A 15,919-nucleotide genomic window follows, 5' to 3' on the forward strand; every position below is an offset into this window, starting at 1 on the left:
TTCATCCCCTTCCTTGTGCTATAACAAAGGGCTTCTGTATGGACATGTTTTATTCTGGGTTTAGAGGCAGGCACATTTTAATAGAGGCACAATTTAGGTAGGATTTTGCTACCTAAATACTACTTTTTAATCTGTGTGACCTTGCCTAAGTGACTTATTTTAGCTGTTAGTTGTGCTTCGTTTTTATGGTCTGCCTGGAAGCTGCGGCTCAGTGTTGCCAGTGGTGCATGCTGGGGGTGCTCATCTAGTTTTCGAGTTGTATTAAGTAGACTGGTAAGTTCACATTATGGACTGCATATTTAATGAGGATACATACACAAGAGTGCACATTTCACATGGTTTCTTTTCTACTAGAAATCTTTTAGCCACTCAAGTCAGATCAGTTTTGTAATAAAGTTTGGCCTCAGGAAATTTTCATTTTTCCCAGAAGAGGCAGAGGCTGTTTTTAAAACTTTGTTTATCTTCAGTGGAAGGCTAGACCACCTCACTGTCACGTTTTCTGATGTTGTCCATCATACTTCTGAGAGGATTCGGCTCGCTTTTCAAGTCCTTCACGGTTTTGTTCTTTGCACAGCAGCAGCAGTCAAGTACCTCATAAAGGAAAGCCAGCACAACTAAGGACACCACAGTCATTATGAACAGAAGCAGGATGACAAAGCAGGCAGTGTTCCAGTTGTCATGGAAAGGGTGAATCTGTTGGACTTGAAATCCAAGGTACACAGAGGTGGTGGTTTCGTTCCAGCGGCCAGAAGCCATCCTGGAGACTCCACTTCCTGTACTCCTGCTTGGAATCTGCACCAAGGGAGAAAATGAACATATATATATGCGGTGCTAGTGTTTCCAGTTCCTTCCTGTCTCACTTTTGTTTTTTTGTTTTTTGCTTTTTTTAGTTTTTTGAGACAGGGTTTCTCTGTGTAGCCCTGACTGTTCTGGAACTCACTCTGTAGACCAGGCTGGCCTCGAACTCAGAAATCCACCTGCCTCTGCCTCCCAAGTGCCAAGTCGTTTTTCTAAATTGCAGAGATGTCTTTTATGTGTATGTTTTATGTAAAGAAAATGTCAACATAGTACATAAGAGTATAATACCCTTGGTATCGTGGTACATGCCTGTGGTCCAGGCACCTGGGAGACAGAAGCAGTAAAAACGTGAGTTTGTGGCCAGCCTAGGCTACAGTAGGAGTTCCAGATGGGTCTTAGCTTTATAGTTAGACCTTTGTCTCAAAAAAGCAAAAAAGAGCATGTAATGAGCCTCTGCGTGTTCATATTACATCTTTATCAGTTGATGGACACTCTGTGGTTACCCACTTGCTTCTGTGACATGCGTCATTGGAAAGTAACTCCTAGACATTATTTATGTAGAAATAATTCACTGATCTTTTGTTTGGTTGCTATTTACTTATTTATTTATTAATTAAACAGGGTTTCTTTTGTGTATCTCTGACTGTGTTGGAACTTGCTCTGTAGACCAGGCTGGCCTTGAACTTAAAGAGATCTACCTCCCTCTGCCTCTCTGAGTGCTGGGACTAAAGGTGTGTGCCACCACTGTCTGGCTTTCAGTACTTATTTCTAAAAGATTGAGACTGTTTCTAAATACAAGCATGGTGTGTACACATCCAAACTGTGAGTTCATATTGGCTAAGTTTCTTGGTCGTCTTAGTAAAACAGAATTTAAAATTTTATACTTATGTTATATAAGGTTTTAGTTTCTGTTCTAAATCAAGTTTGTTTTTACAAAATTTCACCTCTCTGACTAGCCTCTTGCTTACTTCCTATATTTTGAAGGCTTAGATTCATTATCTAAATCCAAAAGTAAAGGTTTAAATACCTGTTCTGTTTGTATTTAAGACTTCTGTCTTATGGTGGTGCATGGTTATTCTTCAGTGAGAGACAACAGGTTTAGTGGGTGATAATGTAATTGAATTACTTTTGTTAGTTGAGGAACATATAGAGTTGCTTTGTCAGTAGGTGAGGTATGTCACTTCATGGTACATTTCATTACTCTTCAGTCTATATCTCTACATCCAGGATTTCAAAATTACCTTATCCTTGAACTGTTCCCTTGAGAGTACATTCCTTTTTTTTTTTTTAATTAAAATAGATTTTTTTCCATACAATATTCTGATTATAGTTTCCCAGCCCCGTATGCCTCCCAGTTCTTCTCCAATACCCTACCATCTGGTTCTACTCCTCTGTCTCTACTTAGAAAACAAATAGGCATCTAAAGAGTGATAATAAAAAGAAGATAAAACAAAAACAAGTCAGTAGTACAGAAAAGCCAAACAAGAAGAAGAGCCAAAGAAATAGCACAAGAAACAAATACAGAGACACACCCATCTGCACATACAGGGATCTCATAAAAACATAAAACTAGAAGCCATAATATTTATGCAAAGGACTTGTAAGGTTAAAAAATAAGGCCTTTAAAAAAAAAAAAAAAGCCCTGACCTAACTTTATGAACCAAAGAAACCTCCAAGGATGTCATTTGAGTTTATTTTGTGTTGGCCACCTACTGCTGAGCATGGCTCGTCCTACGTACGAGTGCTCTGTTTCCCCAGTGAGATTCCTCTAGAGAAAATGGGATTGTGGGTCCATTTCTCCTTTTAGTTGTAGGACCTCATCTGATGCAGACCCTGTGGAATGCATTCTTACGGGAAAGGACCAGCAGTTGCCTTGGGCTTTATGGTACCATTGCCTTATAATGCAGTGTTAAGTGATGCCTCTTGTGGGATGTGGATGCCCCTTAGGCTGTTATCCCACGTCTGTGTTGTCAGTGTCTTGGGTCAGAACAGTATGGATGCAAATGTACAAGTACTCAGAAACCTGGTTACATAGAGACAAAATGTAGGGGTGTGTGTGTGTGTGTGTGTGTGTGTGTGTGTGTGTGTGTGTTGGCCTTTTTAGTAAAGGCACATGCTTGTGCAAACTTCCCATGTGACTTTACAATAGTATAATGTGAATATTCTTGCAAGGAGACCACATATTGTCACAGTTGCTTTTATGTTAACATAAATGAGTTTTCAGATTCTTTTTGAAGAACAGAGGTAATAGTGATGGATAGAAAGACTCGGATTTCAGGAAACTATCAAACCCAGGGCTGGGGAGCACTCTGTCACTGTCTTATATACTGACCCTAGACAGTGTACTTTAGTTACATATGAACATTCATATAATGATTTGCCGTGACCATGGAGTAACAGAATGTTTACAAAAGGTATTTATGTGTTTTGCTGAAAGTGTCTAAGCAGTTTAAGGAGGAGTATATATGAGTAAGAATGGTTCCCCATATGCTCATATATTCAATTATTCCAGTCACCAGAGAGTGTCATGATTAGGATTAGGAGGTGTGGCCTTGTTGGAGGAAGTTTGTCACTGGAGGTGGGCTCTGAGGTTTCAATAGCACATTCCGAGGCCCAGCCAGGCTCTTTCCCTGTGGATCAGGATGTACTCTGAGTTATTGCTCCCGTACCTGCCTGTATGCTGCCATGTTCCCCACCATGATGATAATGGACTAACCCTCTGAAGCTGTAATCAAGTCTTCTGTTAAATACTTTCTTATGTAAGAGTTACTGTAGTCATTGTACAACAGTGACTGAGTTTATGTATATGCTATGACACTTTGCCACTGTGGACAGTGTTGAAGCTGATGGGAATTCAAAACAGTGTTGCTTTAGTTCACTTCTGGACACCCGAAACAAGTAAACCTGGATAGCAGGCCTCACTGCCCTTCAGTTAAGTGTGTGCTGCTCCAAAGTATAGAAAAGCTCCAGTAGGCTTTGTGTGTGTTAGTTTTTAGGTAAAGACTACATCTTATGGCAATGGATTTGGTGTACTTAGCACCTGAAAGAAGTATACCATGAGGTTGTCCTATTCTGGACTACATTTTCCAAGTGAAAATTAAATTTGTATAAAGGAAGTGCTGTAAGCATATTATAAAAACTGGGAGAAACTGATTAAAAATACAATCAATAACAGTCTGTACTTTGTGGATCCCCCTTTATAATTTTATTATAGAAATGGGAAGCTTGAAAGAAGATCATATTATTATTATTATTATTATTATTTTTTTTTGTTTTGTTTTTTTGTTTTTTCAAGACAGGGTTTCTCTGTATAGCCGTGGCTGTCCTGGAACTCACTCTGTAGACCAGGCTGGCCTCGAACTCAGAAATCCACCTGCCTCTGCCTCCCAAGTTAAAGGGATTAAAGGCGTGCGCCACCACTGCCCAGCGAAAGTCATATTTTTAGTTAGGTTTTGTTTTATGTTATTTTTGCTATATTCCTTGTACCTATTTTTCTATCATTTTCAAAAGGCCCCAGTGGGATATTTATGGGGATTGGTTTTGTGACCCTGGATCACCAGATTAGAAGTTATGATTTAGCTCTAGTTATGGTGAAAATTGGTAAATTAAATTCTCTGGCACTTTTAAGCACATCACTTTGAAATATGATCAGTTAATTGTACTAGCCTTTAAATTATAGAACCACTAATTGAGTTCAGACTCTGAGACTCTGAGATAAGGTATACTTGAAAGATGATGAACCTCCATGTATGCTAATAATAGATATAGACTATATGAAAATGTAGTCTGTTAATGAGTCTTAAGGCAATTTGAAAATATAAACCATAAATTAACTGTTAATTGTTAGTTATTTTAATATTACTTGGCTCCCATACTGTATGGTAAGCAGAATGGTTTCTAGGTAATTAACCTGCTGTGCCGAACTTGAGAGGTCTAGTATCTTGTTACAGCAACCTTTTGAGTTTTTCAAGAGATAATCTGTCTGTGTAACCTGAATGCTAAGAAACAGAAGGAATAGAAAGAAAAGCAGAAGTTAAAAATAAAAGAACCTAGGAGTAAATATACTTAGCATCCAGGTAAAGGGCAGAGTTGGATGTTTAGATTGTTAAGTACTTGCAGAACTGGCATCTGCTGAGTAGGGCTGACATCTCTAGATACTGTGTGCAGAAATGTGGATGATTATGAGCTGGGGAAGTGATTTTACTAGGGAGAGTCACTGTTGTACCTTAGCCAGCTCTCCTAGGACACACTGGATTTTAAGATGTGCTTTATCAGAAAGACTGAATTTGTGTGGATCAGTACCTGTTTAGAGTAACCTAGTTACTTTACATTTTTGTGTGCCTTGTAATTTAAGGACATTTTAAAAGATTTTTGTTTGATAGCATGGCTTGTATTGTAAGATTTTACTGTGAGGAATTATTTTAACTAAGATGTTAGGAAAATCTGATGATTTATAAATTATCTCTGCTTACAATATAATATGACTCACATAATGATACATGTTAAAAATTTTTATATAAAAATTATAACTGGCATTTTCTTTGCTTTCTCTACATTAGTACTCAAAGTCAAATATAAATAATTTGAATTATCTTCTCCTTTGTTGATATACAAGCTTTCTTGTAACTGCTTTTTACCAGCCAATATAATTTGTACATATAATCAGAAAGCTTTAGCCAAAGGCTTTGCTATTTTAGATTTTTTTCCTTTGAGAAACATCCTTTGTTAAGACAGACCAGACTGCTGAAATAAATTTGCTTTGAGAAAATGAAATTAGCAAAGACTCAGGTTAAACATCAAATGCTTTTGTCCTACTTAAGGTCTGGGTGGAGATCAGATTGGTAGGAAATGTAATGAATTTCCATTAAGGCACAGATGGTAAGGATGCTTATCAAATAGCATGAGGCAGTCGGCATTTTCATGATAAAATCTTACCAAATAATGGGTTAATACATTGTTTTTACGTCTTTAGCAGGCATAGTGCTTTCTGGCTTTCATGGTAAAATATTTTTTTACTGTTTTATAAGGGTATGAGCTACTGAATAAAAAGGATCAAATAAACCTACCTCTTGTCTGGAAAGATGCTGTTGAAGCGATGGTACCGTCTGTTTGTAATGCGGTCTGGTGCACAGCCAAGATGGAGCTGTGCTTCTATTGGTCCGACGCATAATGCAGCTGACAGTTTCCTCTGTGCTCATTTGCATTATTAAGTCCTGCCGTCCTGAGGAGTAGATCATTCATAAACTTGAATAGGGTTGTCTGAGCTGTCACCTGCCACCTCTTTAAATTGTTTGTTTGTTTGTTTTGTCTTTAAGCTAATTTTTCACATAGGAACAGTTGCTGATTTCCTAGATTTTTTTTCCCTCTATAAAATTTAACGTATCTCTGAACAGTGTAGTGCTAAGGCTAGAACATAGTCTCTAGAGGTAGTTACCTAGGAAACAACTGCTCAGGTTAACCATTTTAGTAAAATGTTAGCAGGAAATGGTCATAAAATCTCATAAGTAAGCTTAAAATTAAAACAGTTTTTTTTTTTCAATATGTTCTCAAGTCTTGATTTCTAGAGTTATGAACACTTGTATTTGGGAGAAATTTTGAGAGAAAAGAAGTAGTATTTTAGTTTTTTTAGTTATAGTAGAGTTAATTTAGGTGGGTAATTTTTTTTTCTAAATTTTAAGATATAGACAGCTTTTATGTTTTTAATTGGGTCTAGTCCAACTGGCTTGGCTATTCATTATTTTTAGTTATGGTGAAAAGAGTTTGGCCTAATCATAGCAGAATCAAGATTTACTTTTAATTAAAGGAGTAGTAAGAGCTGTACATGGTGGTGCACACTTGTAATCCGAGCATTGAGAGGCAGAAGCTGGCTCGGTCTGTATAGTGAGTTCCAGATTACATACTGAGACCCTGTCTCAAACAAACAACAAAACCCCACCAAAAATCAATCAATGGAACAAACAAACCAGTGGGAGATTGGGTAAATATATATATATTGGATATATATAATCTATTTATTTATATATTGTTTATATCTATAGATAAATCACTATTTATAACATCTATAAATATATAGATAAATCATAGTAAAGGTAAATAAAAATTTATAGGTAAATCATTATATTAGTTTCTAGAGCTGTAGCTCCTAGCTATAGGAGTTCATAGAAATGCCCTTATTATATTGTAGTAATCCTTCAATAAATATTTGAATGTTGACTTTGATTGATTAGCATTGACTTAGTACTAGGGACATTGTGATAAAACTATATGTGGTTCATAATTGATCATTTGTTTGGAGTTTTTAATATACTGTGAATTTTTTTATTTTTTTATTTTTAGTTTTACCAGTTTTTCTTTTCTTAATACAGTATTGTAAGATAAATTTAATAACACTAATTATAATTAAAATGCTTTTCTCAACGGTACGGGCCTATCATCCGGCTACTCAGGAGTCTGAGGCAGGATCACAAGTTTAAGACCAATCTAAGTAACTTTAAAAATACTTATTATTTTATGTCTATGGATGTTTTGTCTGCATGCATGTCTGTGCACCACATGTGTGCCTGGTGCCCAGAGGCTGGAGGCAGGTGTCAGATCCCCTGGAGCTGGAGTTACAGGTAGTTGTGAACCTCTGTGTGGGTGCTGGGAATGAACCGTAGTCCTCTGCAGAAGCAGCAAGTGTTCTAACCACTGAGCCATCTCCCCGGCACCAGACTAAGTAAGTTAATGAGACTATCTCAAACAAAAATAAAAATGGGGCTGGGGTTAATTTAAGCTCAGTGGTAGAATCCTTGTCTAGGATTCGTGAGGTCCTAGGTTAATGTCTATTTATGGATGTCTTTGTTCTGACAAAGTGGCCTATGTCAGATGGGATAATGATGTGTAAAGATCTTATGTAGGGCAATATTCAGGGTTTACAGCTTGATTTAAATCAATGCCTCATTATAACCCTCACAATGTGTATGTTTGAAAGAGAGCAATTAGAGCTAGGGTGGTGGCTGAGTTGTGAAAGTGCTTATGGTGCAAGCAAAAACATCTAAGTTCAGACTCCAGCATCCATATGAAAGATCCTGGCACCCCAGTACTGAGGAGGTGGATACAGGAAGATTACTGGGGCTTGCCAGCCATTTGGTGAGCTTCAGGTTCCATGAGACACCCTGTTTGGAAAAATGTAGGGGCAGGAGGGCTGGCTTAGTGTTAAGAACACTGGCTGCTCTTCCAGAAGATCTTGGTTTGGTTACACACATGGGTGCTCACAACTGTCTGTAACCCCAGCTCCAGCCATCTGATGCCCTGCTGTGGCCTCAGGGGGCACCAAGGCATTCAAGGGGTAATAGGCAAAACACCCATACACGTAAGACAAAATTAAAAAAAATAAGCTAGAGAAGCAGTTGAGGAAGACCAACCCCCCCCCATACTAAATAAATAAAAGAGGAGGAAAAAAGCTCTTAAATTGATTTTTTCCCCCCATGAGGATTAAATGTGAAAATCATTTAGTGTGATGTTTGACAGATAATAGGGACAATGAGAATTACTATTATTAAGTCTTTCAAACGTCTTGGGGGAAAATAACCATATAGTTAGTATTTCATAACTGAAACAAATATATTATTATTTTTGAGACAGTCTCTTTTGTAGTCCAGGCTAGCCCTGGAGTTGAGATATATATATATTAAACTTTTTGTTTTTGTTTTTTTTTTTCGAGACAGGGTTTTTCTGTATAGCTCTGGCTGTCCTGGAATGCACTTTGTAGACCAGGCTGGCCTCGAACTTAGAAATCCGCCTGCCTCTGCCTCCCAAGTGCTGGGATTAAAGGCGTGTGCCACCACTGCCTGGCTGACCTTAAACATTTTGAAAAATATTTTTTATGTAATTTTTATATGTCTGTATGAGTGTATGCCATGTGTGTGTGAATGTCCTTGGAGTCCAGAAAAGGGCATTAGATTTCCTGGAGCTGCTAGCTAGAGCTACAAGTCATGAGCTGCCAGAAGTGGGCGTTGAGATTGAATTCATGGCCTCTGGAAGAAAAACAATCTTGTTTTGTTTTTATATTTTATTTTATTTTATTTTAAGATTTATTTATTTATAATGTGTAAGTACTCTGTAGCTGTCTTCAGGCACCCCAGAAGAGGGCATCAGATCCCATTACAGATGGTTGTGAGCCACCAAGTGGTTACTGGGAATTGAACTCAGGACCTTTGGAAGAGCAGTTGGTGCTTTTAACCACTGAGCCATCTCGCCAGCCCATTTTTTTTTGAAATAATAGATCATTTTCCTTTTCTTCTTTCCCCTCCGTCCCCTCCTATGTACTTCCTCTTTTGTGATCCTCCTGCCTCAGCCTACCAAGTTCTAAGATTATAATTATGCTACCACCCCTGGATTTTGAAACAGTGTATGTAAAGGCATATCAGCAGATCAGTAAGATCAATAAGGCATTCTTTTCTTTTCTTTCTCTCTCTCTCTCTTTTTTTTTTTTTGTGGGGGGAGGGTGGTGGCTTTGTAGAGCAGGCTGGCCTTCCCAAGTGCTGACAGGAAAGCATTTTTCGTGTTGCTAGTTTGGGAACATGGTATACTTTAATGTGCCAATTGAGTTACTTTTTTCAAAATGATAGGCTATTTCTAAGGGAAAATTTCAAAGGACATTGTATTTTAGTATTAAAGGAAAGGAAACATGCAATAAAGACTTTTCACTAATTTCAAAGGAGTATTATATTACATCTAAAACTTGTTTTGGATCTCTGACAATTGTTGTGTTTGACTGTGCAATCTTTTGCAATCTTTTGTTTAAATGGTTATTATCTAATGCAATCTTTTGTTTAAATGGTTATTACTGAGCGGATGCCAGAAATAGCCTCCCGTCTTTCCTTATTTAACCACTCTCTCTGTGGACCATCCAAGTGGAAGTGTAGATCTGATCTGATAGCTTGCTAATAGAGTGTGTGCTTCTGAAATTCTTTTCTTGAATTTATAATGAAATTTTTAACCCTTCTGGCTGTGACTCAAATGCATTTGTGATACTGTGATGGCATTAGGGTTCTTTCTGTAGGGAGGCAACACAATGGTAGATGTTTTGAAACAACACATAAGGATTTCTGAGAGGAGAGGGGCAAGAAGGGAGGCAGATGAAGAGGAAATTTTAGGGAGATAGATACCAGTCTGACTATTACTCACTTCTTGTGTTTATAATATTCTCTTGTCTAATTATTGGAGGCCTCTAATCAAGTTTAAGGTAGGAGTGGAATGAGATATACGTGCTTAGAATTGTCTTTTGACTTGGGTGTGGTGGCACAGAGCTTTAATTCCAGCTGAGGAGGTTGAGGCAGGTGGATCTTTATGAGCTGGAGGCTACAGTGGTCGAGTAGTGAGACCCTGTCTCCAAACAGACAGCAACAACAGAAGATTAGTATTGGGGCTCGTGCTGCAGCTCAGTGTTAGGGTGCCTAATTCATAACAAGGCCCTGAGTTTGGTTTCCAGCGCTCTCCTTCCCAAGCTATATTTTAGTGCTTTTAAATTACATTTAGCATAGGGGTATGATGTAACCTTATAATCCCAACACTTTTGAACTGAGGTGGAGGATGGTGAGTTTAAGACTAACCTGTATACATAATGAGACCCTCTCTCTAAAAAGGGTAGGTGTGGGGTGGGAATTGATAATTCAATGCACATGCATGAATCTTGTGAATTTTGCCAAAACAAAGCAGGATAGACTTCATTAGATGAAAAAATTCAAAGAAGAATATTTATTTTCACTGCTCAAATCATAAAACATTATATGAAATGTTAAAATAATTCATTTGAACTTCATTTTCAGATCATAACAATGGATCATTTAACTTGAAAGCTCTGTCTGGAAGCTCTGGATATAAGTTCGGTGTTCTTGCTAAGATTGTGAATTATATGAAAGTAAGTACTTACATAACAAATCATTTTTTTTTTGGACTAAAGGGGAATTAGATCTGGGTTTTCAGAAGTTAGATATTTATATAACAAAGCCAGGAGTTATTAAATTATGCATTTTAGTCTGTAGTTTATTTTATGTTGAGTATACTTCAAGAAAGCCCTAAAAGATGTAATACTTACAGCCTTTTGTCCTTTATTAAACTGGCATTCCAGCAATGCACTTAACTAAATCTAGTTGATGTTAGAGTCCAGTATACAACTTAAGCGCACCATCTGCCCGAGCAATAGAATGGAATGCTTTTTCAAGATATTTTCTCTATTCATCTGAGCAAATGAACACATACTTGAAGCAGATGATGGTGACTGGTTTCTGCTTGGAGAAGAAAGTTAGAGAATCAGTCCAGATCTTAGTAAGCATTGATGCAAAAGCGTTAGAAGCTGGGTATCTGGCTGTGTTTGAGTTTTGTAGTTTGTACTTGATCTCTAATAGAAACATTTTAATTTATATTTCTCAGTGTCAGATGATAGTAAATTTTGACTGTTCCTTTCATCTATTGCCCTATGTGTAGAACAATTATTAAAATCTACTACTGATAGTAGGATAACAAGAAGGACTGTCCTCCTGGAGAGCTGTCAATCAGTTGAAAGAAGTTGACAGTGCTTTACAATCTAATTAGCTCTTTAATTTTACTTTCCTTAGTAATATACAAATAAGTTAGCAGATTTATTGTGATGGCAAACCTTCTGATTTGAGCTGCTTTGCAATTATTGATAAAGTTGATTAGGATAGGTTGGTTGTTTGCTTTGTATAGACCAGTCATCCATCCCACAAGGAAATGAATGTTGTTTTATCTTTGTTGCAAGGTCTGGTGTATGGACTTTGTAGGTGACAACTGTGTCATGATGTCAAAAGGTTGAATGTGCCTGAATTTACACAAAAAGCCTTGCAAATTATGAGTGGAAGTAGGCCGTATCCCTTCCCTTCTTCCTTTCTCCCTCCTTCCTCCTAAGGCGTGTTTTGAAAGGACAGATGTGCATATCTAATAGAAGGTAACTTGTAAACTGGCAAGTTTTGTCAGTTGTCCTCTCCCTACCTTTAACTTCAAAAGCAAAATAGGTAACTAGAACATCAAAAAAGCTTGTAATAGACTGCTTTAATTGCTCCCCAAAAACCGTGAAAAGTTCAAGGAGCATTATAGGGGACTGAGATAGATACAGTGATTGTGTAGTTCATGGCTGTGAAGAGACACCATGACTAAGGCAGTTCTTATAAAGGCAAACATTTAATTGGGACTGGCTTACAGTGTCAGAAGCTTAGTTTATTATCAGCATGGTGTGAAGCATGGCGGCGTCCAGGCAGATATTATGCTGGAGGGACTGAGCGTTCTGTATATCCCGTCTTGATCCAGAAGACAGCAGAAGGAGATTGAGTTCCATAGTGGGCAGAACTTGAGCACAGAGGATCGCAATAAGTCCTCCCCCAGTGACATACTTCTCCCAAGGCCACATCTCCTAATACTGCCATTCTCCATGGGCTAACCATTCAAAAACATAGTCTATGGGGGCCTAACTATTCAAATCACCACAGCGATTTTATAGCAAGAAGTGAGAACCTGGGAGAAAGTGCTAGCATGAATGTGCATGTGCACACACACACACACACACACACACACACACACACACACACCCCAGACTAAAAAGCACACAGAAAAGACAGATGTAAGAACTTTGAAATCAAAACCCAAGAGCATTAGGTATGGGGTTAAACTGTTCAGTATATGAGATCCTGAGATGGTTATTATATCGTAATCTGGCAATTTAAAACAGAAACTGAGACAAGGTGGTTAGATTATTATTGGAACTGTTTAGGAAAATAGAGAAACGTGTCCATTTTAGAAGATTTTTTTTCTCCCCAAGACACCGGGTTTCTCTGTGTAGCCCTGGCTGTCCTGGAACTCACTTTGTAGACCAGGCTGGCCTCAAACTCAGAAATCCGCTTGCCTCTGCCTCCCAAGTGCTGGGATTAAAGGCGTGCGCCACCACGCCTGGCAGAAGAATTTTTAAAAGTAGCTAAAAGAGATTTTTTTTATTGTCTAAGTTTTAAAAGTACTTCGAGCTAGGTTGGAGCGATGGCTCAGCGGTTAAGAGCACTGATGGCTCTTCCAGAGGTTCTGAGTTCAATTCCCAGCAACCACATGGTGGCTCACAACCATCTTTTATGAGATCTGATGCCTTCTTCTGGTATGTCTGAAGACAGCTACAGTGTACTCATATACATAAAATAAATAAACAAATCTTTAAAAAAAGGAAAAAGTACCCGGAGCTGCCCTCAAGATTGCCGTGTGAGGAATGCCTTGTGTATGAGATTCTAGGTACAACTGTGAAAACCACTGCTATTCTTTTTTTTTTTTTTAATGATTTATTTATTTTATTTATATGAGTATACTGTCACTGTCTTCAGACACACCAGAAGAGGGCATCAGACCCCATTGCAGATGGTTGTGAGCCACCATGTGGTTGCTGGGAATTGAACTCAGCACCTCTGGAAGAGCAGTCAGTGCTCTTAACCACTGAGCCATCACTCCAGCCCCCACTGCTACTCTTATATTCAGTTCCTTTCCCAAACTAGAGAGCATTGCAAGGACTGTCCAGATCCAGCGTTCTCTTTGATTTCTGACTAAATTCATGATGTGCATGTGTGTGGGGATTGAAGAAGAAAGTACTTCACACACTGGGTTGTGAAGCACTCACTCTTAAGTTTTTTTAAGACAAGGTCTCAATTCAGTTTTCCAGACTGGTCTTGAACTTAATTCTACTGCCTTAGCCTCCCAAATTCCTAGGAGTGTAGGCTTATGCCAGCGGGCCTGGCTTCAATTGGTCTTTTAAAGAAATATTTTTTACCTAAATCTTATAGATACATGTCTGCCTTGGCCCCAGTATTGGGAGTGTTGTTGCTGCTGTCCTTATCCAGATCAACACATCTTCGTCTTGTTATGTAGCCTCTACTAGTTTTGAACTTACTATGTAGATTAGGCTAGACTTGAACTCATCATGTAGCCTAGGCTGGTCTTGAACTTTTGGTTATCCTGCCTGAGCGTCCCTCATGCTGGGGTTACAGGTGTGTACCCTCCATACCCGACTTAGTTATTGATTTTTTTTTCTTCTCAGTTTATCATTTGATTTTTTTTATCAACCTGATTTTGTATGATTTCATGTTCTTGATCCTGGTATTCATACTGTCTCAGATATCACATGTTGTATATTCCTGAAAATATTAGTTTATATATGACTTAGTGAACGCATTTGAAAACTTTGCTACTAGACACGACATCAGCGGGGAGATACACATCCTCTAACGTTGGAAGAGATTCTGGATGAGACACAGCACTTAGACATCGGACTCAAGCAGAAACAGTGGCTGATGACGGAGGTAAGAGCAGTCTTTTTTTTTTTTTTTTTTTTAAGATTTATTTATTCATTATATGTAAGTACACTGTAGCTGTCTTCAGACACTCCAGAAGAGGGCGTCAGATCTCGTTACGGATGGTTGTGTGCCACCATGTGGTTGCTGGGATTTGAACTCCTGACCTTCGGAAGAGCAGTCGGGTGCTCTTACCCACTGAGCCATCTCACCAGCCCGGTAAGAGCAGTCTTAACACTAATGTAAACATTACTTCATTACAGAAAGGTGTGTCTGCTACAGAGTTCTTTTTTTGTGGTGAGTGTGGTGCTGGAGATGGAACCCAGCCCAGCATGTGCTAGAACGGTCCACTGTCAAGTCATCTTCAACTGTAGACGTGTTTTACTATTTTGGGATGGGGTGGGTGTCTGCACATGTGTGTGTGTCAGACGGGGAGAGAGGCGAGGAGAAAGGTGGGTGGGAGGCAAGGTCTCATATTGTCATCCATGTTGACTTCAGGCTCAGTGCACTCTGTGCTTTAGCTTCATGAGTCAATGTGCCTGGCTCAGAGTGGGTTTTTTTTTTAATCCTGTAATTTGTTAATATTTTTTACTTTTTCTTAAGAGACTTGATGTATAGTCTTGGTTGAATTTAAATGTACACATTTTTATAATTTGTTTGGCTGTTGGTTTCCATATAATTTTATTTATGTTTTAAAAGGTCCTCTAAGACTACAGTAGAATTGTGAAGTCTGTGTACCAATTTTTCATTGTCATAAATAGTATTTTGAATTGTCAAACTCATAATCTTATATACTCACAAGTTATATATTGCATATATGCTTTAGAAAATTTAAAGCCTAAGATGGGACAGTAAACCATTTTATTACATTATTAGCATTCTGTGGTTTGATAAATGAGTTATTTTTTCTAGTTACTTAGAGAAATAATATGATTGTTAATGTTTAAATAAATACATACCATTTGAAGAACGCCTAAAACAGTCTCTGACCATGCCAGTTTGCAAGTGAATGAATGACAGCTATTTTAGTATTTGCTTCTTTAAAGTTTATTTTATTTATTTTTTTTAAGGATTTATTTTATTATTATATGTGAGTACATTGTAGCTGTCTTCAGACACACCAGAAGAGGGCGTCAGATCTCATTACATATGGTTGTGAGCCACCATGTGGTTGCTGGGATTTGAACTTAGGACCTTCGGAAGAGCAGTCAGTGCTCTTAACTGCTGAGCCATCTCTCTAGACCTTCTTTAAAGTTTATTGGTGTTAACGAATACTACTTTTCAAGATCAGTGATGTATCTGCGGACCCAATGTGAGCTGGGATGTAGTTGTACATGTCTGTAATCCCAGCACTTGGGATATAAAAGCAGAAGGACCACGGCATCATTAATCATAGTGAGTTCAAAGCCAGTCTGGGCTACAGTAAAGCAAACAACACAAAAGGAATACCCCCTAAACAACCAGATGTAATCATTTATTTATTTATTTATTTGAGGCAGATTTTCTCTCACAAAGATCCTCCTATCTCTGTCTCTCAAATGCAGGGATTAAAGACATGTGCTGGAGTAGAGAGATGACTCAGAGCACTGGCTGCTTTTTCCAGAGGTCCTGAGTTCAATTCCCAGCAACCATATGGTGGTTCACAACCATCTGTAATAGGATCTGATGCCCTCTTCTGGTGAACATGAAGATAGCATACTCATATATATATGAAATATGTATATATATGAACTCATTTACAAAAATACATAAATCCTTAAAAAAAATAGATGTGTGCCACCATGACTGGCCTAATTCAATTA

The 15,919-nt window shown here is 38.1% G+C and overlaps 2 protein-coding genes across 9 annotated transcripts in view; one reads left to right on the forward strand and one right to left on the reverse strand.

The window, feature by feature from the left end:
- Window positions 1-15,919, forward strand: part of Gtf2e2 (general transcription factor II E, polypeptide 2 (beta subunit)) — a 45,260-nt gene that overhangs the window by 9,920 nt on the left and 19,421 nt on the right. For all 8 annotated transcript variants that reach the window (NM_001167921.1, NM_026584.3, XM_006509187.2 and 5 more), the window contains exons 3-4: window positions 10,608-10,699; window positions 14,019-14,126. In NM_001167921.1, the coding sequence (NP_001161393.1) occupies window positions 10,608-10,699; window positions 14,019-14,126 (200 nt within the window). The remainder of the gene's footprint in view (window positions 1-10,607; window positions 10,700-14,018; window positions 14,127-15,919) is intronic.
- Window positions 279-5,937, reverse strand: Smim18 (small integral membrane protein 18). The gene is made up of 2 exons (NM_001206849.1): window positions 5,865-5,937; window positions 279-792 (listed from the first exon to the last, which is right to left on the reverse strand). The coding sequence occupies exon 2, from the start codon at window positions 754-756 to the stop codon at window positions 475-477; it is 282 nt and encodes a 93-aa protein (NP_001193778.1). The 5' UTR covers window positions 757-792; window positions 5,865-5,937; the 3' UTR covers window positions 279-474.

Source organism: Mus musculus, chromosome 8 (genome assembly GCF_000001635.26).
Source record: "Mus musculus strain C57BL/6J chromosome 8, GRCm38.p6 C57BL/6J".
Taxonomy (NCBI): domain Eukaryota; kingdom Metazoa; phylum Chordata; class Mammalia; order Rodentia; family Muridae; genus Mus; species Mus musculus.